This window comes from Rhinolophus sinicus, linkage group LG09 (genome assembly GCF_036562045.2).
Source record: "Rhinolophus sinicus isolate RSC01 linkage group LG09, ASM3656204v1, whole genome shotgun sequence".
NCBI lineage: Eukaryota > Metazoa > Chordata > Mammalia > Chiroptera > Rhinolophidae > Rhinolophus > Rhinolophus sinicus.
In genome coordinates this window covers 33,849,925-33,874,891 of record NC_133758.1, presented here as the reverse complement: position 1 = coordinate 33,874,891, position 24,967 = coordinate 33,849,925, and the positions used below count along the sequence as shown (strand labels likewise).

At 35.7% G+C, this 24,967-nt stretch overlaps 2 protein-coding genes across 2 annotated transcripts in view; one reads left to right on the top strand and one right to left on the bottom strand.

The window, feature by feature from the left end:
* DSC1 (desmocollin 1) overlaps nucleotides 1–24,967 on the bottom strand; it is a 313,848-nt gene that overhangs the window by 217,280 nt on the left and 71,601 nt on the right. The window lies entirely within an intron of this gene.
* DSG4 (desmoglein 4) overlaps nucleotides 1–24,967 on the top strand; it is a 28,633-nt gene that overhangs the window by 149 nt on the left and 3,517 nt on the right. The window contains exons 2-13 of the mRNA XM_019741176.2: nucleotides 1,838–1,969; nucleotides 3,544–3,699; nucleotides 4,072–4,216; nucleotides 6,375–6,541; nucleotides 6,812–6,946; nucleotides 7,560–7,745; nucleotides 12,813–13,084; nucleotides 14,424–14,563; nucleotides 16,930–17,157; nucleotides 20,002–20,307; nucleotides 23,384–23,526; nucleotides 23,682–23,745. Coding sequence (XP_019596735.2) covers nucleotides 1,838–1,969; nucleotides 3,544–3,699; nucleotides 4,072–4,216; nucleotides 6,375–6,541; nucleotides 6,812–6,946; nucleotides 7,560–7,745; nucleotides 12,813–13,084; nucleotides 14,424–14,563; nucleotides 16,930–17,157; nucleotides 20,002–20,307; nucleotides 23,384–23,526; nucleotides 23,682–23,745 — 2,074 coding nt within the window. The remainder of the gene's footprint in view (nucleotides 1–1,837; nucleotides 1,970–3,543; nucleotides 3,700–4,071; nucleotides 4,217–6,374; nucleotides 6,542–6,811; nucleotides 6,947–7,559; nucleotides 7,746–12,812; nucleotides 13,085–14,423; nucleotides 14,564–16,929; nucleotides 17,158–20,001; nucleotides 20,308–23,383; nucleotides 23,527–23,681; nucleotides 23,746–24,967) is intronic.

The window sequence follows — 24,967 nt, the reverse complement described above, 5'->3', positions numbered from 1 at the left end:
AATATTTGAAACCATAATTGTACAGCTAAAAGGAGAAAGAACCTCTGCCAAAATGAAATAGCAATAGTAAAACCCGTAATCCTAAATTTTGATAGTTTTAGGCATGGTTTGTGATAGGTCAGTGTCATAGTAACACCTACTTATCAAACTATACTAGTAGCTCATTTGTATGTTTCTCAATTTAAAGCAAAGCAAACGAAGCAAAATAATACATTAGAATGGAAAGAAGATTTTTAGACAGTTACATCAGCAAGAAAGAAAATTGGACAGTCAATCAATGAGGGAAAAACACAAAAAACAAAAAGCATGTAATCACATTTAGAGTGGGACTCAGACAATAAAGCTACTGTCTTCTCTGGCAGGACTTTATTTTATTATAGCAGTTAAATTTCCATGATTGATGATATCAAATAATTGAAGAAAATATAATTACTTTTCTAATCTGTTGACAAAACGGAATAAGTGGTACATTTCAGGAAGTTGTATCAAAATGGGGAAAAGTGTAAATGCTTTGGTTCTTGAAAGGATAAGCTCCATCCCCTTCCCTCAAAATGGTAATTAAATGAAGCCTTAGCCTAAACAAACATATAATTATCTATATCTCAACAAATACATCAGGAGTTATAAATATATATGCATATGTTTTTGCATGTATACAAATATGTTTATGCATGTAGTAACATTCTAAAGTCTTTAATAGTTTAAAATTGTTAAACATCCCCCAACAATAGCAAAAAAGACTATAAAGAGAAAAACATATAGCAAGCAGAGATACAAATGGACAGCACTGAAAATCCATATAGATGTCCATGGGATTATTGCAGGTACCATCATTTCAGTTATATATTCTTCTAATCCTGCAGTAATATATTTGGATGCATAGCCAGAGTGGTGTTCTTATCAACAGAAAAGAAAAATCCTTCCCCTCTTTTAGGACAATACACTCACCAGCACAACTTTTCTTTTGCATGGGGTTCACTCACATGGGACTCCAGTAATCTTTTAAACTCTGTAGACAAGAAAGCCTGGTCAGAGTTTAATAAAGGGTGAGGTGGGCAAGGTCTCTAAAAGGTGAGGATCCTTACAAGACATTTAGTCCTGTCCAAAATGTCCACAGAGACATTCAGTCGATGGCAACATGTCCTTGATATTTGGTTCTATCCAAAACATCAGTAAGCATATATGGTGCATGCCAAATTGTCCTTGATATTTCGTCCTGTCCAAAACATCCATGCTTAGAAAATGTCCCTGGGTTCAAATAGCCCATAACATTACATATACTTTTGATTTATAGAATTAATACATAAAAAATACTATCATATTTTATTGGTCCAATAACTATGTTGTGGGTATATTGCCAATAATATCTTGCCTTGGTAGCCTAGCTGGTAATGTCACATGGAGGTGGGTACATGGGTTGGCTTAGATATCTCCATGGACATTTTGGACAGTACCCAATATCAAGGACCATTTGGTATGAACCAAATGTTTCTGTGGACATTTTGGACAGAACGAAATGTGTGCTAACTGGTGAGGATAGATGAAAGACGAAAAATTACATACACCACATTATCCAATATAACACAGTATGAGCTCCATGCATAATGAAATTTGCTTCACTAAAATCAAACAATTTGAAATGAGATGATTCCAAAAGAAGTAGCCAGTAAAGGTGACCAAACTATATCTATCTAGAGTTGTAAATTAGTAAAAACGTTTTTTTGTCCCTCAAATTCAGTAGCATTGCTTCTGGGCACACCTTACGGTGTTGAATAAATGTCCTTACTAAGTAAAACTGTTCTAGGACTATACAAAACGTGAACTATTTTTGCTTAAGGTGAAGGAATTAGACATTGAAAACGGCACTACAAAATGGCAAACTGTCAGAAGACAGAAGCGGGAGTGGATCAAATTTGCTGCGGCCTGTCGAGAAGGAGAGGACAACTCCAAGAGGAATCCAATTGCCAGAGTAAGTGATGAAATAACAGGCGTATCCTATGCTGATAACAAATGCTTTTACAGGGCAGGAGAGCCCTCAAACATTCTGAGGACTTGCAGCCTTCACTACTCCATAGTGATTTAGGAAAATGGATTATGTGTAGTCATTTGTTCATGTTGCTGAGAAACCATTTTGACTATCACATTCTGGGTGCTGATACAGAGCAGAGAGTCCTTGAGTGATCCTAGAAGACAAACTTGGATCTCCAGCATTACTGGGCTTTGTCCATTTGTCTTCTGCTTATCATCACCTACATGTTACAGGAAATTTAGATGTGTATTACTATTCTTCTGACCAGCTCTCCCCAAAATCAAAAGTTGAAAGAATCCATTAATTCTCTCCAAAAAAGTAAGGACAGTATCCAAAGTTGTTACTAGATTCTTACATCCAGAAATTAGTAGAACCTTGAAAGGTATTTGAAATAATGGCTATCAATAAGGAAGAAAAGTTAAGGGAAGAATGTCATAAATTGACCCATGAAGAATAGGGTCCACATGAACAGCTTCATTCGCTCTTCGTAAGCATTTTGGCCTTGGGTCACTATTGAAGTCAAGAGCAGTGATCTACTAGAAGTCCTTCCTTAAAGCTTTACATTAAAAATATAGTAAGTGCCAGCAATGATGTTATAGATATAATCTCAGCTTGAGTAAAGAGATTTATTCTCTCTCAAAAGTTTTCAAATTTTTGAAACACTTTTAAATTGCTTCCATTCAACTCATGATTAGAGCTTTATGTAACCTCTATTGTAATGCATATTCTTTTCTTTTTATTTGCATTGGGGATTTTTTGGATTTTCATCTGTATAAACAAGAATTCGAGTGGAGCTCATCCAAGTTGTATTTCTAGCTGCTTTTATTTAATTGTGGATATTTGGGTAACAAATCTTAGTATTTTACTGAGTGTTCTCATCTTTAGTATATAGGTTAGATTTCAAAATTTAAACCACCGTTAAATTTATGAGCATAGATACAAAATTATTAAAACAAAATCTATATAGCAGAATATTTGCCATAAAAATTTATTTGGCAGATGAGTGATATGGTAGGTTTTGAGTTATAAAATTATTGCCAATCTCTCTAAACACTGTATTACTCTTCTGATTTTCTTAATTTATCTGCCATTTTGATTAAATCTCAACTCAAGACTAGGCAGGGTACATACTAATATAACATAATGTTTTTGAAAAAAATAATAAAGATTGTGATGTCGTCTGTCAAACTCTTTCTATGCAAAGAAAATCAGAGAAGTGAACAATGTAGTGTTAATAACAAATCTAGCATCATATATATGTGCCATATCTCAGGCATTGGGGTGGGGTGTATATATGTTAGCTCATATAATCCCCACAACAAACCTAGGATATAAGTGGTATCCAATTATAAGGCGGTACTTGGCAAAGTTAAATGAAATTTCCAAGGCACAGGTTTATGTCACAGTGCCAGGTTTCAACACAAAACCCATCTGGCTACAAAGCCATTCCTTTCTCACTCCACTATACTGTGAAGTTCATAATCTGCTCTAAATCCTGGCCATTTTCTTCATAGATTCGATCAGACTGTGAAGTGAAACAGAAGATTACATACCGCATCTCTGGGGTAGGAATTGATCGACCACCTTACGGAGTGTTCACCATTAATCCTCAGACTGGGGAAATTAACATTACCTCAGTGGTGGACAGAGAGATAACTCCACTTTTCTTGGTAAGTCACAGCATATTTTGATTTACGCATATTACTTTTCTTCTCATTTTAAAAAAATGTCATCTCAGGACTCATGCTTACTTCTGATCAAACACAGTAGACTGATAAAACATAGTAGACTGAAACCAAATAAAAGGCTTGTAGAGCTGGAAAGAGTATGAAAATAAGAGTTTATAGTTCAGGATACTCTGATGTGTTACATATAGTTCAGGATTCTCTAATGTATATTGATATTATTTAAATTACTAGACTGTAAAATAGTCTGAATTTACTGGGAAAATTGTTTCTTTGCACATCTCCTTACATGTTTTCAATCATGTTACTTAATTTCCTTTGGTGGAGAAAGACAATTTTTTTCCCAACTTTGCACAGATCTATTGCCGGGCTCTGAATTCACGGGGTGAAGATTTAGAAAGGCCTCTTGAGCTTAGAGTCAAAGTTATGGACATAAACGATAACCCTCCAGTCTTTACACAAAATGTGTACACAGCCAGCATTGAAGAAAACAGCGATGCAAGTAAGTAGAATGATACTTCTTCTCTGCACTATACCATATCTCTTTCTCTAGGTCGAAAGCTTTAGGAGACTGAAACACAAGTAATTTAAAGATCATAAAATGTCAAACTTTAAAAAAAAAAAAAAAATCCCACAAATTCTAACTTAAAACTGAGCTAGAAAAAAAATCATGTCTAAAATGCTAAATACCTTCTTATTTGTGGCGGATTCTTATACATGTGATTTAGCAGGGGCTTAGTACCTTCCTCAGAGATTGTCCCTGGACTCCTGATTAATTCATTCAAAAGAGTCAACTCCGGTGAAACCATGAATGTGAAAAAGGGCCCGGTTTGCTCCACTCCTCAAATTCTGGGCTGACGCACACCAAATAGAGAGTGATGAAGGACACAACTGCAATAGTACTGTCGGATCTCAGAGTAGGATGACCTAAAATATCCCATAATAACATAGTGATTATGTTACTTAAAAAGCAACCAATGCAAGAACATGCTGATCTCTCTCTCTCTCTCTCTCTCTCTCTCTCTCTCTGTCTCTCTGTCTCTGTCTGTCTCTGTCTCTCTCTGTCTCTCTTTGTGTGTGTCTCTCTCTCTCTGTCTGTCTCTCTGTCTGTCTCTCTCTCTCTCTCTCTCTCTCTCTCTCTCTCTCAGTGTGTGTGTGTCCTCTTGAAAGCAAGTAACACATTTCCCCTGTGCACCCTTCCTGCACCTGGAGACACCCAGATAAATAGAGTTAAGGAACACAGAGCCAAAGAGTTGACATAAATAAACCTCGTTGCCTCTTTATTAATTTACTGCCCAAGCCCAAATTTTGCTTAGATTTCTCACTAATGAATACTCAAACCTTGCTTAGATTCCTTGCTAATGAGCACTAACTTTTTCTGTCCTATCAATTCTTCAAAAATTTATTTTGTCTGAAAAAGTGTAAAACGCTGGCCGGTCTATCATTTCTCAGAGCATCATTTATGATTCTCCCATGTGCACATTAAATTGGATGTTTCCTCTGTCAATCTGGTCTTGAGTCAATTTTATTATTAGCCCAACCATAAGAACTTAAGAAAGGTGTAGGTGGGAATTCTCCCCCACCTTGACAGTTCCCATCAATCAGTCACAAAGGATAATCACTGTTCTTCACAGTCTACACCACAAGCCACATTACATTCTCTCTTTTTTTTTTCCATTTTTCCCATCTGTTGACTTTCATCTCCAACTCTAATACTCTTCTCTTTTTCCCTCTCTCTGTCACTCCTCCTGAACTGCTTTCCTTTGTACACTTATGCTTTTCCTGTTCTGCTGACTCCCTGCCTTCTCTCCCTCTTTACCTTCTGCCTCTGTCTTCCCCCAATCCTCTAATATTCCTTTTCCTTTCACATCTGTATCTGCACTTGTGCCTGTAAATAAAATTTGGGAAAAGAGAAATTTCAGAAAAAAAGCCAGGTAAGAATGCAAGCTAGAGATAAGAATAAAGAGTCCAAGAGAGAAGGATGGAGAAGTCTGGAGGAAAAGAGAAAAGAGATAAGACATACTGAAGGAGAGAAAGACAGAAAGAGAACAAAAGGCAGAGGTTAGAATGCCTGTGCTTTGTCCCTGCGAATAATTACAAACTTCTTATATTCCTGTGGACAAATCTTCTTTGCAATAATTATATTTTTGACTGTTCAGTAAAGTACTCTTATCATCCAAGGCATGCAATAGTAATTCTCTGCTTTCTGGATGAGCAACAATAAAGAATATAGGTGTTCAAGAAATAATCACAACGTTGCATTTAATTACGTTATCACTTTTCTTAATTAAGCATTTTAAAATCATTTCACAAGACTGCAGCAAAAACAAATTGCTAAAATCAGTTTCTTCAGCTTTATGATGAAGTCTATTGAACTTCTTTTTCATACATAAAAGATCACTATATTTTGCTATTAATTTACCATCTATTCATTTAAGGAGTGCAAGTACTTTATAAACTGTAAAGGATTTTATAAAAGCAAACCATTGTTATTTTTTGTAATCAATGGTGTAGCTAAAGTTATGGTAATATATTCTCATGGATAACTAGAAGAAAGAGAATGCAGGAGAAGGCCAATTATTTTTTCACCTTTGCCTGATAATTTGCTGAATTGTTCTAACAGAGTCTCAAACATTCTCTACCTCCATCTTCATTTATAGACACACTGGTGGTAAAGTTAAGCGCCACAGATGCAGATGAAGACAATCATCTCAATTCTAAAATCGCCTATAAGATTATCTCTCAGGAGCCGGCAGGTGTGCCGATGTTCATCCTGAACAGGTACACTGGAGACGTCTGCACGATGTCCAGTTTCCTGGACAGAGAGGTAAAGCCTTCTACGAATGAATGATAATAAATCAGGAATACAATTTTCAAAAGACAGAGATGAAAAGGTCCACATATACCTTTCTTTCAATGTAAAGGAGGGAAGGAAAAATAACCCAACCATTATTTTTCATGAAAATCATACAGAAAAAAATATATTAAAAGATTGTATAAAATTATAGAAAAAAAGTAGCATTAATGACATCAGAATGTATTGGTTTTGATTCAAAACAAGACCTTAGTCTTACGATTCTTTGTTATCTCAATCAAGCAACACAGTATGTATAACCTCCTCGTGAGGGGCTCAGATCGGGATGGTGCTGCAGATGGACTGTCTTCCGAGTGTGTCTGTAGAATCAAGGTTTTAGATGTCAACGATAACTTTCCCACCTTGGAGCAAACCTCTGTAAGTTGTTACTCTTATAATCCTTTTTCCATAAGTGCTAATATGCTTGTTACGTGTATGGATGCACTTAGCTTTGCTATATAAGCCTTGGAATTTCTTATGTATAATAATATAGTACTTGCCTTTGAGTCACTAGTCCACGCAAATGTTGCATATTTGCCTTTGAGTCACTTTCCATGCAAATTTCCTCTGTGAAAGCAACAGATCATTTCCTCCATACTCTCCACTCACAGAAATGTGGAAATTTATTAATATAATTCTGGGAATTATGTAACAACATTGATGTATCTTTATACACCGGATGAGCCGGATGATTTTCTGAATTAATTCTAACAGAGTCCCAAAAGGAGAGTAAGTTAAGGAAAATTAGAAATAAGCAAGAAAAAATGAAATGAAGTGCCAGTTTGACCTTGATTTCACATATAATGCATAAATATCAGTTCTACTATCTTATAATCATTTCATTCTTAGATTTCCGATCGGACATATAGCATTTAATAATGGTGCAAAAATCATTGACATACTTTGTTGTTAGTATTTTAAATGATAATTAAGTAAATCTATTTCCTCTTTTGAAAATTCATTGATTACAAAATTGATCTATGTCATTCAGTACTCAGCAAGCATTGAAGAAAATTGTTTAAATTCAGAACTGATACGATTAAAAGCAATCGATCTTGATGAAGAAGGCACCGATAATTGGTTGGCCAAATATTTCATCCTCTCTGGAAATGACGGAAACTGGTTTGATATTCAAACAGACCCACGGACCAATGAAGGCATTTTGAAAGTCATCAAGGTACAGTACGGTGTCTGCAATATTTCCTTTGAAAGAAGTTTTTAAAAAAATCTCTTAGAGACAGAATCTGCCTACAAAAAGTAACCCATAACCTTGTTTATGTGAACAAAGCTTCCTGTGTCACCCTGAGATTTCCAGCCCAGCAACACAATATTTATTACCAAGAAAAATAATAAGGCTGTTTTGTTCCCACAGTGTCCAATATCTAGTTGAGAAGTCAAGGCAAGGACACCCAAATTAGATAATAATATGAGCATTAAAAACATAATAAATAGAAGTATGGGTGTGACATTAAACATAACCAATTGCCAAAGGGGTGAAATATGAGATAATTACTGAGGTAACAGGTGAGATTCTTTTGAGCTAGATTTGTCTGAAAAGATTTCATGCAGGGAATAAGGTTTAAGCAGGACCTTATAACTGACAGTGCTAATGTGGGTAATGAAATGAGCACACACATCGAGGTGAGAAAATGTAAAACATACTTGGGGTTTAGTGAGCAGCACTGTGAGGCTGTAGCAGAGTATTCACTGAAGGAAGCCGTGAGATGCAAGAATGGAGATTTTGAATTGGACTTGGTCTGCTGAGAAACGAGTACTATACTACAGCACTTGGCTTTTTCACATAGATGAGTTTTTCTTAAACTATGCTTTTACTTTATGGACTGCAATAAAATCTAAAAATACAAATTAGAAACAAAGCTACAAACTAATCAGATTCAAATGAACATTGGTATAACAAGGGAAATTAACTTTTTCAAAGAAAATTAATACTAACAACATAAACAGAACTTAGAGCTATGAAAATATATGTTAATAGACACATGTACATATTTCATTTGGCACACAGTGTGAATTGTGATTATTCAATTCTGTCACTATTTTCCTCTATTCCTGTTGCTGTGAAACTTTTTTCAGACAGTGTATTAGGAAGCCATTTAGCCTTCATCTAATGCAAACATATTGTTTACATATTGAGTCATTCTCTGTTCTTTTTAAAGTTGTCTGGAGCAATTAAAGTATTACTGTTTTACCATGAAACACAACCAATAGCACTGAAATCATGTGGTGTATTAATTTATGACGTGGTCACCAAAATTACAGGAAAAAATCTATACTTTTTAAGCTTGTCATTCAAATGAACACACAAATTTTCAGAATTCCTTAAGAAAACTGGGGGACTACAAGAATATATTATGGCCTTCCAGTTTGAGAAACACTGTTTTGGGGCCAGGGGATCAGCAAACTATGGTCCACAGGGCAAATCTGACCTGCTACCATTTCACAAATAAAGTTTTATTGGAACAAAGCCACTCTCATTAATTTATGTATTTCCTATACCTATTTCCACACTCCAGTGGCTGAGTTGAATGCTTGAGATAGAAACTATACATGACCCCTCAAAGCTAAAATATTTACTATCTACCCTTAACCTAAAAGTTTGCCAAACTCTACTTAGAGTACCAAGCAAAGCTTTGTTTTTTTGTTATTTGTTTTAAATAGCAGTAGCATTATGAGCTCAACTCTGGAAAGATTAAAGTTAAGAAAATGATTGTATTAAGCAAATCCTGAGGTGCTAAGAATCTAATCTAGGGCAATAGCAGTAAAAATGGAAATGAGGGATTTGGTATAAGAGCCATTGCCAAATGTAAGTAACATGAATAGGAAGAAAGAGACAACAGGTCAAATTTCTGAATATTTAGTCAAGGTTTTTTCCATGGATCAGAATTTGTTTAATCTTGCATCTTGGGTAAAAAAATCAAGATCTAGACATGTCATACAATTCTTACCTATCTTCTTATCATCTTAATCATGGACTTTGCCTGTTATCTTATAATGTGTAACCAGTCTTTGCTTTTGGCCTGCCTCCCAAAGTACTAAAATAATAGTAAGAACTTTGTGCATAAGCAACTTGACCTAAATATGTTTCCATCCCGAGCACCTGGCCCAGTGTCCAAAGATAGTAGAGACGCAAAGTAATAGTGCAGATTTCACTCAAATGGGATCATTGAGTTTGACTACATAATTCACAATTTCTACATAAAATCATAAAGATGAAAAAGAAAACATGAATATTCAAATAATAGTCGTCTGTTAGATATTGTATAGACAATGTAGCTCTTTTTTCCCTGGATAACTTCCCAAGTGTCTTAAAGAGAGCTGAAAAAAATATGCTTAAAAACATCAAACAAATATGAACAGTCTAATTAAAATGAAATTAAAAACCTTAATATGTGTTTTAGCACATAGCCAGAATAATTATATGTTTAGAAGATATATGTGTAATTTTCCCAGGATTTGGCATTTGGAATAATGTCACTAGTGTCCTTTTGTTCCCTCTCCATTTTCACTCAAGCCACCTTTGGTAATGGGCTTTTGGCAAAGTTTTCTATAAGCCTTTTCTCAGTCTGAGGACATAAACAATTCAATTCAACTCAAATTTATTGAGAATTATTATGTGCTAGGGCTATGAAGTGAATGAGACATGGTCCCTGTTCTCAAGGAACTTGTAGTTTAACAAGACAAAATGTTTAAGAAAATCAAAAATCTCTCTGTCAGTAACAACTTCATTTTGGTATTTATTGATAAATGTGTATGGAAATACTAACAAAAAAATTTTAATATATATGTGTACATATATACCTTCACTTCAACATTGAGAAGAAAAGCAAAATGCTACCCAATTAGAATTCTAACAAAGAAATATTGGTTCTCTACTTTTATAATAATTCTAATTAATGTTTATTAAGCAACACTAAATAGCAACTATTGGGTTATATTGTACGTATAGTGACTTTATGCATATTATCTCATTTAATCGTCACAACTCTGGGAAGAAAATACTGTGATTCCTTTTTTATAGAAAGTGAAGCAAAAATCAAATGGAAAACTAACTTTTCTAAGTTCACCCAAGGGGCAAATGACAAAGACATGATCCCACCACCTGCCTCTGATTCCAAAATCGTATGTAATTGCCACTTCTGCACCTCACCGTGTCATCTGGGGGCCAGTAAAACAAGTTATAGGAAAGCAGTAGAGATTTTTCTCCCTCCAACTCCATTCACCTCTATAAGCTCCTTCTAAATTCCGTGTGCCCTGTTGTGTATGCCTCGGACACATGTGTACCAGAATTTTTTTTTTAATTATTAAAAAGCAGAACATACATATCCCAGCAGATGTTTGACCATTTCTCAGTCCCCTACCATAGAAACAAACAGGTCTTTTCTGATGGAGACTTCCATCCTCCTCCATCTTTCACACTTAATTCTAAATTGAACCAGCATCTTCTGAGAATTAGCAATGTCATATTAAATTATATCCCCCCGCAAAAAAATTGGATGTGAGAATTGTATAGCTTAGCTTCTACATTAAAATTTACAGAAGCGAAAACCTCACCAGAAGCCAAATCTATTTCTGGAGGAGTTCTCTTCATCCTGAGCCCTTCCTGAGCCTTGCTTTAGACCCCTGAAGGCTGCCCCCGCCCCACTTTTTCTAACACACACCTGCATAACCTTTGTAAGTGATTATTATTCAATCCTGCAGTAACAGAATCTTTCCAGCCTCTCCACTGTAATTGGAGTGGTGGTAACCATTTGTTTTTATTCCTCTTTGCACAACCCTAACCTCTGGGGACAATCAGAAAACCCTCGATAAAAGGCCCCAGTTGCAAAGAATAGATGAAGATTTTTGCCTTTCCTTTATCTGCCTTTTATCTTCTCTGTTAGAGGGAAGATGAGCCCTCAACCAATTTCTTGTCTATACAGGAAATTGTGAATATCTATACAACTGTAAACACTTATTAATATGTTTTTGCCACACCCTATTCAATAGGGAGAGAACTATTCTGACAAACAAAAAACACAAATGTGTGCGTGCACAAGTCCCAAGAGATTGCTCTATCAGTATAGAGGATCTCAAATTTTTCATTTATTTAAAGACAGCATGGAATGCTAGAAAATAAAAATTGGGCTGTAGAAGAGGAATCTCTTCCAGTTGCAAATCCATTTTGGAGTACATAATTCATATTCAGCTCTGTGCTAGGCATTACGTGGGCCAGGGAAGGGAACAGATATACAAAAGCAGTCGAAATCTCCAACCTCAAGGATTTCAGCTAAAATTTAAGTGAGGCATGTTGAGCCCACTCTTGTGAAGAATTTAACTTAAGCCTAAGAAAACATTCGTGATATCATGGAATTTACCTGAAGAGCAGAGAGTTATCTCAGGGTTTTGCTGATGGTACTGTTATCCTGACCTCTGTTGTTGGTCTATGTGTTGCAAGCGATGCTTATGTTAGCTTCCAGAAACTTGAAAACAGACATTGCTCAGTACTCCCTTTCTTACAATTGCTTTTCCCCCTGGGACTTTTCAAGCCACCATATCAATCATTATGGATCAAAAGATTCTATTAATTATTTTCCAGGGAACCCATTTCAAAGATGACTTTTCTCTGGGTAGTGTATTCACTTATTTGAATGTGCCCTGTGAAGGAATCTTCCTGTCCACCAGACCCAGCACAATTAAATCATAATTTAGGACTGACTATAATGATGACGAATTCTCTTTTAAAAGTAGTTTGCTGTGTGTGTGTTTTTTTAACTTACGTGTTCAATTGCATCACATATGTTGACTTCTTTATTCTGCTGATTATACTTTCAGAAATTCTCAGATATGAATTCTACAAAGAAAATTGGGACTTATTTATTCATTCTATAGTTGTTAATATTTTTAAATTTCATTCTAAGTTCATATTTTTATCTTTCATAAACACTTCATTTGGAAAGAAAGATCATTTTTCATTTCAGATTTTTTATAGAAGAAGTTCAAAACTCCAAATTTGAGTTCAATTTAAAGTGACAGGGCTAAATGACCTATACATCTGATTATACTAAAAGATAAAGGAAATGACATGTCTGAAATACCTCATGCAATAATAAATAAAATTTTATCAATTCAAAATCTGAATTGCATAGCTCCTGGACTTCATTCTGGTGTATTGCTTTCTTATTCTATCAAAAGAGGGTCCTTTTGCTATTTCAGAGGGGTTTTTTTTTGCTTTCTATCATTTCAGATGCTGGATTATGAACAAATGCCTAATATTTATCTTAGTATTGGAGTTAAAAACCAAGCTGAATTTCACCACTCAGTTGCTTCCCAATTCCGAATGCACTCAACCCCTGTAAGAATTCAGGTTATTAATGTGAGAGAAGGACCGATATTTAATCCAAATTCTATGACCTTCAGTATGCGAGAAGGAGTGCGAGGAGATTCCTTATTGAATTATGTGCTTGGCACATATACAGCTTTAGATTTGGACACAGGACATCCTGCAACCAATGTCAGGTACTGCAAATATTTTGTTCATATTAGAGTGATAAATCATGGTTCGGTCCAGTGTTAATTCATGTAGTATGTGCTAGTGTATGTGGGTTGAAATATTTTGGAGTTTTGCTTTTCCTGTTCATCCGTTTGTTATAGAAGACTATTGTGGCATTGACATTTTCTTAATATTTTAACAGTGTTTTAGAGATGATAAGGGCTCCAACTTGAGGGTTTAAGAGTAATTGTGTCCAGGGAGCGATTGTAAGATCAGAGTCACCTACAGTTACTCTGTGAGTCTCCTTGATCTTTTGTGGCCAGTTGTACCACCCTGGACCTGGGCTGATTAAGCTATATTGTAAAAAGTAAGACATCATAAACAATGAGTCATAGCTCGTTTCCTCAAAACCTGTATTATCCATAATTTTGGGACTAATTTCAACCTTCCGCTTAACCTAAGGGGGGGGAATATAATAGAAGAAGCTAAAACGCAGGTGTTTCAGATACGTGATGAGCATGAAGAGAGTCAGCAAAATAGAAAGGTAGGAATTAGGGGCACTAAGTACATAGATTATACTTGTACATGAATTAGACTATATAAGATATTCTGAAAAATAACTATAGCGAAATATATAAGTATTCTTTATATCCTCTCCTTGCCTCTCTTCTTTTCTTACACCCAACCATTTTGGAGTGAATAGTCTATTGACTTATAAATTACTTTGATATTAACAATTTTGATTACTTAATCGGGTAACAAATTAACAAACAATAAAAACTATGAAGGCTGTCAGTATGGGATAGAGAAAAAGGATATGTGAGATAAGTGCCTTGGACACCTAAAATTGTGCCTGGTACAGACACCAGATCTTCTTCTAATAAGGTCAATCACTTTGAATCCATTATATGTCACAACACCGATATACATAAGCAGAACAGATAAGACCACAACCCCTAAAAGGTCAACAAATGAGGAACTCTGAAACCAATACGCCTTAAAACCTAGGAAAAACAAAGTATACCACCTGTGAAAATGAATAATGAATATTCCTTTGATATTGCCATAATTTAATAAATAGACCTGAAATAGACTTAATACATTGTATTAATAATTACTTAGAGTGGAAGAGTAAAAATTATGAAATTTTAAAACTCTGTTGTGAACCTGTGCATTAATATGTTCAATCCTGGAAATATATATATATATATATATATATATATATACGTTTTTATAAACTAAGGCAATTATCAAATTATCACTGTAAAGCATGCAAACACCATATATAAGTTTAACACATTGAATGTGATTTAAAATTCTTAACTTTCATATAAGCAAATGATGAAGCTATTTGTTTAAAAACAGGTATACCATAGGACATGATGCAGGCAACTGGTTAAAAGTTGATTCAAGGACTGGTGAGATACAATTCTCTAGGGAATTTGATAAGAAGTCAAAATATATTACCAATGGGATATACACAGCAGAGATGTTGGCTATAGATGGTAAGAACATTTATTTTTAATCTTTTAACAAAATTATTATTATTATTATTGGATTAAATATAACTATGATTCTAATGTTGTTATTAGGTTGACTCAAATAAAATATATCATTTGGTAGTATCTGCAAGATTTATAGAAAGTCTAAATACCTTAGACCAAGACTGAATTTAATACACTTGCAACCATAATTTACATTTGACATCATTTATTATATTTCACCTACTTCCAAAAAAAAAAAAATTACGTGACTTACAGTGTAGAGCATAAAGTGAAAATATATAAATAAAATTCAGTTTCTGTTTATGGCATCATCTCTTGAGATGGTTAATCCAACCTGTAGAGTATATTAGGAATGTTTACTTAAAGTAAGCGCTACAAGGTGTGCACAAAGTTCACTTGTGGACTGTCTGCAGGAAAGGCAGTATCCAAAGGGTAGAGTGATTTTTACAGTCACTAAAACTGAGCTGCAATGACAGGCCTGTGTGAGTGTCGCTTGATTAGACCTGTTACCCAAAGTAAGATATTAAGAACCAAGAAGCACAAGGTTATTCCAAATATAAGATCGAAATTAAAAATCTTAAATGCAAATGCACTGCTTTAACTTGTAACTGAGCTGTTTTTCACGTGGTAAATCTATTAAGCTTTCCTGTTGGTGAGTAGCAACAAGAATTTGTTTATTTATCAGTAGTTAATGATTCTCTGGAGCACTGCCTAGGAAACCAGCTACTACAGAACAAAGCAACAGAAAAGGTCAGTAACCAGGAAAGAAGGAGGCAAATAGATGCCCCAGGTACATACCTGATAGCAGGTAGATACTGTAGGTTTGTCTTAAGTGTGTATGTGAGCTTTACAGTAGCAAACAAAGAGAAAGATCAATGGGAAAGAAACCATGGTAATACCCAAGCAAATAAAATCCATACATTCTGGTCTTCATCTCGTGAGTGTTATTTTTAACGTCTGGGTCAGTTATTAGTATTATTAGTATTCTATAAGGCCTGTTCTAAAATGAACTCAAAGCATGTTGATCAGAGCCTATGTTTGTATGTTGGTCCTATGTGAAAATCTTCAAAAACCAGAATAAAAATTAGGCATTGCAAGTGAACAAGGAGAGAGGGAAAAAACCATCAACATGTATCAGCAGAAAACTACAAACAAGGGTTGTAGTTTAGTCACCTAAGCAGAGTGTCTGCACTGGCACAGCACCATCCAGATGGTTCAGTTAAGTTTGTTCAAGGATGCTGGACCAGCATCTCTTCAGATACCAAACAACATCGGGGAGCAAATGCTGTCAGCAATAACCTGAACTCTGGGTTGCCACATCACAAAGCCGTAAGAAAGTTCTGGAGAGTCAGAGAATGACACAGACAACAATCTATGGGATAATCTGATATCTCTCTAATGAAAGCCTAAGTCTAGGAAGTCCAATGCTGAATCACAGGTATTAAGAACATACTGTACAAAACCATGTGAGATATGGATAGGCTTCCAGTTTATTATCATTTGATTAACTAAAGGCTCTACCAGTTAGGTATGCAAAAACCATCTTTACAAGAAGTTTATTAACTTCTCCAACAACGACCTGTAAAATAGCCAAGAGATGGTAATGTTCTAGTTTACAAGTGATAAAACTTAAGACTCTTTACAAGTTCAAAATAAAATAATTCTTTATTCATTGTAACAGAACATAAAGGAGAGAAGCGGACTAAAAGCCCAGCTTCCTATTTCTTGGTCTTTTGCCCTTTCTTATAAACTATAATAACCCACGATTTGTTTCAAAGAAGTTAGGGGGAAAAATCTAGTATTTTTATACTTGTTTTCAGAAGCGTCTTTTCAGAGAGAAATAGCACCTAATGAAAAGATTTCAAAGAAACTGAAAATAGAAAGAAAAAATACACAATTATTAAAGTTCAATTGTGGTTATTTCGACAACACAGGAATCAACAATCATCCCAAATGGAAAGTTCTAAGCTGGTCTCGGGGGTCTCATTTATGGGAACAGGATGGGAACAGAAAGCAGGAAAACTTCTCTGAGGAAGAGCATTTTAATTTTGCATCTTAGGATGTGTAAGAGTTCACAGTATTCAATGAGGGTGAAAAACATTTTAGGAAGAGTGACTAGAATAAACAAGACTCTTGAGTTAGGAAGAAATGTGTCCCAAGAACTAAAAAGAAACTAGTGTGGCTGGAAGGCAGGGAGAAAAGGCAAGGGTGTCTTCGGGTTGTTAAAACAGGCAGCAACCTGTCAGGCACCATCTCAGGAGTCATTCATACTGTTCCTGTATGTTGTGGCCTCATCAGGGGATCTGAGAAAAAATGTTCTCTCTCACACTATTTACCCCCAAACCCATGATGCTTTGCTGTTTCAGATGGATCTGGGAAAACGGCTACAGGAACCATATGTATCGAAGTTCCTGATGTCAATGATTACTGCCCAGTCATTTTTGCTGAAAGTGAAACCATCTGCATTGCCTCTCCATCGATCCTTATCTCTGCGAGAGACATTAATGATCATTCTTATGGGTCTCCTTTTACCTTCTGTGTTGTTGACCAGCCACCAGGGACAGCTGACTTATGGGATATCAGATCAATAAATGGTAAGTGGAAGGCAAACTTGCGCACACTTTAAAGACCAAAAGCAAAAACAATTACAAAATAATTAGTCTCTGTTTCTGTGATCTTCCCATATTCATATTAAATGAAAACAAATATTTCATATACACACTTAGCATATTTGGAAACATTTTGAACTGAAATAAAAGTTAAAATGTTTTATCAATACCACATTTACAAATAGTAGTGTATAAATATCAGTTCACCCATCATTATATATAGGTGGGGTGCTACACCAATATTTGATCAGTTTAAAATAAACAGGACCCTTGACAAACTCACCCGATGTCACAATTCCCTATCCTAATTTCAGGCAAACCACTTAAATGTCTCTGAAATGCAGGTATCCCATAGATACACTTACACATTTTCTACTTACTTAGGAGCACGTAAGATCAATGAAATTGTTTTTATAAAGAGCTGTGAGCTCAGACTTATTTGTAAGGATAAAAATTTAAATTCAAATTGACCAATATTAGAAGAGCAGTTATAAGTAAATCTAAACAAAATAAACAAACAAACAAAACAGAAACAGATTCATAGATATGGAGGAAAAACTGATGGTTGCTAGATGAGAGGGGTGTTGGGGGTCTGGGTGAAAAAGGTGAAGGAATTAAGAAGTACAAATTGGTAGTTACAAAATAGTCATGGGGATATAAAGTACAGTAAGGGGAATATAATCATTAGTATTATAATAATTATGTATGGTGTCAGGTGGGAACTAGACTAATCGGGAATCACTTCGTAAGTTAAATAAATGCCTAGCCACTATGCTGAACACCTGAAACGAATATAAAATAATGTTGAATGTCAACTATAATTGAAAAATAAATAAATTTTAAAAAAGGAAGAGCAGTTAGGCAAACTGCAGTACATAGTATTAAGATGTAATACTGTGTAGCATTAAAATTAGAATTAGGTGAAGCATTAGGTTCAAAGGAATTCATAAACCAAAGTACGTAAAGTGTAAAGATCCCAAAGCAGTATGTGTGTTTGTGCTAACTGTTGCTATGTAAAAACAAAGGCCTCACATTGAAAAACACCAGAGTAAATTTCAGGCAACATGACATTTAACATACTTGGGGTTCTTTTTCCTGACAGTTAAATGTATAACAGAAAATGCTATGAGAGGACCTCATGTAGGCTAAAACAGCTCCCTAATCTCACATTCATTTGGGGAAATAGAATAGACTTTGGGGGTGGAAGGGTGGGATGCAGAGCCCAAGGTGAGAGGAAATACTTCCCACCTTTCTGAGGCCACCAAGCTTCTCCATTCACAGAAAGGAAGGAGAAACCATAAAATAATGCTGCAAAAAATGCCACCGCTCAGGACTTAGCCAAAGGAGGAAATTAGGCAACTTGTTTTCACCGTGAAATCTTTTAGCTCTTTTCCACAAAACCACTTTAATATTTTTAAAAGCTAAGTACATTAAAGCAATTTCATTAAAATTAAGACAACTCTGAATTCACCTTTCCCTATAAAACCCAATATCCCATTCTTAAATAATAAGTGCTAGCTACCTTTTCCTCATTCAAATCTTCGATATTATAAGTAAAAATAGAAAAAAATGTTCAGCATAGCAGTTGGTAAGCATACTCAAATGATATTATAGCTTTGCCAGTAAAAAATGTGATACTAGAGATAATTATTCGTAGAATCCTGTTTCAATGTTGGTGTTGAAGAACAGAATAAACTTTCACCTAAGATGCTGTGGCATGGCTTTATTCAATTCTTATTTTGTACCCAGGTTACATTTTGTTAGACATACCGTGTTTCCCTGAAAATAAGACCTACCCGGACAATCAGCTCTAATGCATCTTTTGGAGCAAAAATTAATGTAAGACCCAGTCTTATATTATATTATATTTTTTAGATTAGATTAGATTAGATTATAAAACCCGGTCTTATATTAAAGTAAAATAAGACCAGGTCTTATATTAATTTTTACTCCAAAAGACACATTAGAGCTGATTGTCCGGCTAGGTCTTATTTTCGGGGAAACACGGTAGCTGGTTAATCATATTGCTAACTGAAAGTAATAAACCATAGTAATAATTGAGTGTGATGAATTAATCAATCATTAATCGTGATTTAAGTATAAATTTAATCATCTCTTAACCCTCCTTGCATTGATAAATAAATTTCAATCAATGTTTTAAGCAATAGTTTCTATAAAAATCGATATAAGCAATAAATGGTAGCACAAGCATTAGAAAAATAATAGTTATTGGAACAATTTTAAATAAAAGGGCAGCAATTTTGAATAAGAGATAAATAACAATCTTAAGGAGGCTATCTGGAAAGTATAATCCTAAACAGAAGACTTCCAATATTTCCTTTCAGCTCAATATGCTTCATTCATTGGATAAATATTTATTGAGTGCATATTATAGGCCAAAGTATTGTTGCTCTCAAAATAAGCATCAGGGACCCAGCCTTCTTTGCAGAAATAACAATCTAGGAGGAAGAAGTCTTGAACAATTCATTATAAATATTAAAAAATGTTAAGTATAAGAAGGTCTACAACGAAGGGAACATAAAAATATCAGGCCCTGGGGCAGCCGGTTAGGTCAGTTGATTTGAGCGCGATGCTCGTAACACCAGGGTTGCCAGTTCGATCCCCACATGAGCCAGTGTGAGCTGTGCCCTCCGCAACTACATTGAAACTACTTGACTTGGAGCTGATGGGTCCTGGAAAATCACGCTTAGAAAATAAATTTTAAAAAGTTAAAAAAAAAAAAAAAAATCAGGCCCTAAGTTAGTCTTGGGTATTAGGAAGGGTCAGCCCCAAGCAGGTTTAATTTATGTTCTCTTTCTTCCTTTCCAGCTACCTCTGCTATCCTGACAGCTGAGCAGCCTCTATTTGCTGAAGTTTACCAAATCCCAGTCCTAGTGAAGGACAGCCACAACAGAGCATGCGAATTGCCGCAGATGCTTCTGTTAAAGGCTTGCGATTGTGACAACCACCACATGTGCTTGTACTCTAGTACTCCGGGCATCTACACTGGGGATGGCGGCTCAGTTACCAATGTCATATATGGGCCTGTCCCTGATGACCGAAATAAGGTTTCAAATGTTGGTCTCGGACCAGCGGGGATTGGTCTGATCGTTCTGGGCCTCTTATTATTGCTCTGTAAGTACTGGATTAAATCCCTCTTTTCAACAGTTCTTCAAAATAAGAATGTAACCAGGCTCACTCAGATGGCTAGGTTTACTTGGCCATTTCTTTTTGGTCTCTATGGCAAGTTTTGTGGAAATTTGGAAATAAACAGTGGGACCGATAAGGTCATATACCTGTTCAATAAGGATAACTGAAAAGGTCGAGGGTTAGTGAGGCTCAGAAAGGTGTGAAACATGCAAATCCCTAAGTATAACAGAGCAAAGCAGAGAGTAAATTCTACAATGAAAATTTCAGCAAAGTGCTTTCAGAGGAGAGTGGCAGAAGCAATTCAGTCCAAGTGGGAAAGTCGAGGAAGTCTTTAAGGAGGACGTGGCTTTGAGCCAGGCCCTAAAAGTCAAGGATTTTCTTACAAGGAGGTTGGTGTGTGGGGGTATCTGAAAAGCAATCTAGGACATAGGAACAATACAAACATAAATGGGGAGAGGGATGGAAGGGCATAGCACGCTCATAAAGTGGAGAAGCTCAAAGTTAAGATGGGAGCCATCACGCACGAACATTCACGATAGGCCAAACATTCATAGGCAGTGAGGAGATTTGTAAGCTCAGGTAATCTGATCACTCTGGCATAGTAGGAAGCAGAGAGAAGAGCCTAAAGAAGGCAATCAGCCTCTGGGCTCTGGATGAGTGTCTACACCAGGACAATGGTCAGAAAGAGCAAAGTCCCTAAACAAAAACTTCAAAAAGATCCTCCTCTCCCAATACCATGTAGATCCCCAGGGGAGAAATTCGTCATGCATTTCAGGTTGCCTTTGCAATACTTAGATTTTGTGGAGATCGAAAACTGGATTCTAAAATTTTAATTAAATTCTTCACACTACAATATTAATATGTTTGAATGGATGAATACAAACGAAAGCATTATCATTTTGAGGTATTGAAAAATAACAGCTGACTTTGGGGCGGGCTTTCTTTCTTAAAACAACCTGAATTTTCAAGGCTATCCAAAGATCATCAGTGAACCTCATAATGATATTAGAGACATTTCCCAGAACATGACTCTACAGTGAGTAGAACTGTCCACTTACATTTAAGCCAATAGTCATTAATTCTTGCAGCATATTGGAATTACTTGAAGGTCTTTAAAAACCACTCATGCCCAAACAGGCATACTCAAGACATGACCCAACTTTTGGCATGTTTAATTCTCTGGTGAAGTTAATGTGCAGTTCAGGGATTTAAACCCAAAATCGGGTGCCATTTCCAGCAGGCTAGCACTAAAAATTTTATGACTCTTCCTGAACCGAGCAAAGAAAACATGAGAGTTGTTAAATTGATTGCAGAATCAGAGAGGAATACATTTGTGGAAAAAGTTCACTTGTTCACAATGTTGAAGCCCAGGGTCTGTTGGGCAGTGTGGTGGGGGGGGAAGGGACAGGGTGATGGTACCGTGTTTCCCCAAAAATAAGACCCAGCCGGACCATCAGCTCTAATGCATCTTTTGGACCAAAATTAATATGAGACCCAGTCTTATTTCACTATAATATAAGACCAGGTCTACAATTAATATATAATATAATATAATATAATATAATATAATATAATATAATATAATATAATATAATATAATATAATATAATATAATATAATATAATATAATATAATATAATAATAGTATAATATAATACTGGGTCTTATATTAATTTTTGCTCCAAAAGATGCATTAGAGCTGATGGTCCGGCGAGGTCTTATTTTTGGGGAAACGGGGCGGGGGGGAACCTAACCCCAAACTTATATTCCCAAAGGCCTCAAATTAAGACTTTTGATGTTAGCTCCAAATGAGATTATGTCTCCAGTAGTTGTATTTGGTATGCGCTGAAAACATTCATTTTCTTTATTAGAAAATGACTTTGTTAGACAGAGCTCATGCCCATGATAGTGCATGGCCTTGCACACACCTAAATTCACAGAAGCATACTGCAGGTGGAGCCACGGTCTAGAGGCTACCAATTCTAGTCCTTTCCAGAAGGCTGTCTGGAAATGTATAGCATGACCTTTCACTGTTCATGGTGCAGACAGCAAAACTGCCAAATTAGCTATTTTAATTCAGCAGTTTTGATATTCTCTTCTGTACCTCTAATTAAACCATTTGCTAAAATGCCCATTATGTTAGGAAAGTAGAAAAGCATAAAGGGCAACTAGAGTGGACCCAAAGATCTAAGCTGGGTGTATTCTAGAATCTTAGAAAACTTAAGAAGTGTCTGTATTTATGGATGAAAGAATTGAGGTGAATTGTTCCATTATATATTATAGACAAAAATCGTAATAAATGTAAATAGATCAATTAAATTTAGTTGGTGACATTTGATTGATTTAAGTGTAAATATAGTAAGGGTTGGAGAAGGGTCTTATCTCTAGATTCTATAACTGAATCCTGTATCTAATTCTCTTGTTAACATGTACTGATTATGTGTTTAACTTACATGTGTGTATATGGTGTTTTGTCACATGGGTTTGTATGCATTGGTTTCTGTGATACATATATATATATATCAACAGAGATGGTATATGTATACACATATACACATCCAGGTACCCGTACATATACACATGGAAGTAAATATATATTTGTTCATGTGTGTACACATATATAAACTCACAAACACATATACATACACAGATGATTATATGTGTATAAATACACATATGTAAATGTGCATGCATGTATGAGTATATGGGAAACTACAAATCAGAAAATTTGATTTTAATCCTGGATCTGCCACCAACCAGTTCAGGAATCTTGGACTAGAGGAAACAAAGGACTTTGCCTTCCTAATCTGTCAGTAAAGAACCCAGATTACATGATCTCAAACTCCATTCTAGCTCTAAGAGTCAATGGGATTTGGTGGTTTTGTATTTATAAACATGGTATGTATACTCAATCCTTTAGGGAAAAACTGATGCTTCCTTACATTTGTATTTATTCCTTTGGTTCTAAATATAATGCCACGTTTTCCCCAAAATGATACATTCAATGGCTTTCTAAATTGAGCCGTATGTGTGAATCCTTCCTCTTCACTTTCTTGGACAGTGTCACCACTCTTATTGCTCATGTGCTGCTGCTGCAAACGAAGACAGCCAGAAGGCCTGGGGACGAGGTTTGCTCCTGTGCCGGAGGGGGGGGAAGGAGTGATACAGTCGTGGGGAATAGAAGGAGCCCATCCTGAGGACAGGGTGAGTAGACTGTCACTTTCTAGAGAAATGTGGGGTTTCAATGGAAATCGAGCATGTCTTCACAATTACACAGCACACAAAAATAAAAAAGATGTCAATGTTTAAATATTTAACGTAAAGCATTTATTTTAAACATATTTTTTTTTTCTTTTTAGGATGTGTCAAATATATGTGTACCAATGACAGCCTCTAATACCCAGGATCGTATGGATTCCTCTGGTCAGTGGACACCAAAATCTGTTTTGTTTTGTTGTTTTTTGAAATCTGCAAAATTATTCCACCAGATAAACCTCATATATAAGCATTTTATAGAAAAACACCATATCCGTCGATCTCCTTGGATGATAGTATAATGAGAAGGAAAGTTATATGTTTGAAGTGGCCACTTTATTTTTCTGTCTTAAACTACAGGCAGTGAAGTGTGGTGTAGCAATTAAACTGGCAAACTCTGGAATCAGAATGCTTGGGTATAATTCCCAGCTCTGCCTCCTACAAGTAATAACTCCCTGAGCAAGATACTTAACCTCTCTGGGCCTCAATTTTCTTATCATTGAAATTGAGCTTATGACAGCACCTACTTCAAAGTGTTGCTGTGAAGAGTAAATGAGTATGTTTGTGTGGATCATATACAGAGGGTGCAAAAAAAATGTGTACACATTTTAAGAAAGGAAAAAACTGTATTAAGATTGTAATAATATACACCAATAACAAAAGGTGAATACAAGTCATGCATATACATTTTTTGGCATCCCCAGTATATCATGTATAGTATTTATTATATGTGTATGACACATATGTGATATACTGTATATTATATATGTATATATGTATGTATTTGTGTATCACAAAATACATAGTAGAGGGTGCCTGGCACAGGGTAAGCTCTACTGTAGCCATTATTTGTAATAGAAGCTGTTAAAACATGAAAACAAAAACAAAAGAAAGGAAAAAGCAGCAAATACATGTATGTTCTCCTAAAAATATACTGAAGAACTTTTCTTAAATTTCAAATGCATTTACCACACCAATCTTACACTCTCCTAAGTTATGAGACCCATGCACACTTCAGACTACTGGAAACTACCCAGCTATTGGGCAAGGACTGAACAAAGTAGAGAGGTTACCCAATTCGTAAGCAGACAAGAGCTTTCTCAGAGACGGTTCCTTAGTATCCCAAGCCAGACCCTTTGGATAAAAACAGCCTAAGGACACTGACCACTCCTCTGAAAGCCAGCTCTCCATCCAGCACCAGGGTGAATGAGGAATGTTGAGTTTCAATTTCTGCAAAGATATCACTGGCCTTGCTTTGGAAGGTTCTGGAGTGGGTGCAAACCCTCTCAGGTGGGCCAGGGAAGCTTGTTAGAGCCAGCACTGGAAGGAACTGGTGCAGAAACAGAGTCGCCTCTCCTCTTGGCTAGTTCTACACCTTTAAGTCAAGGGT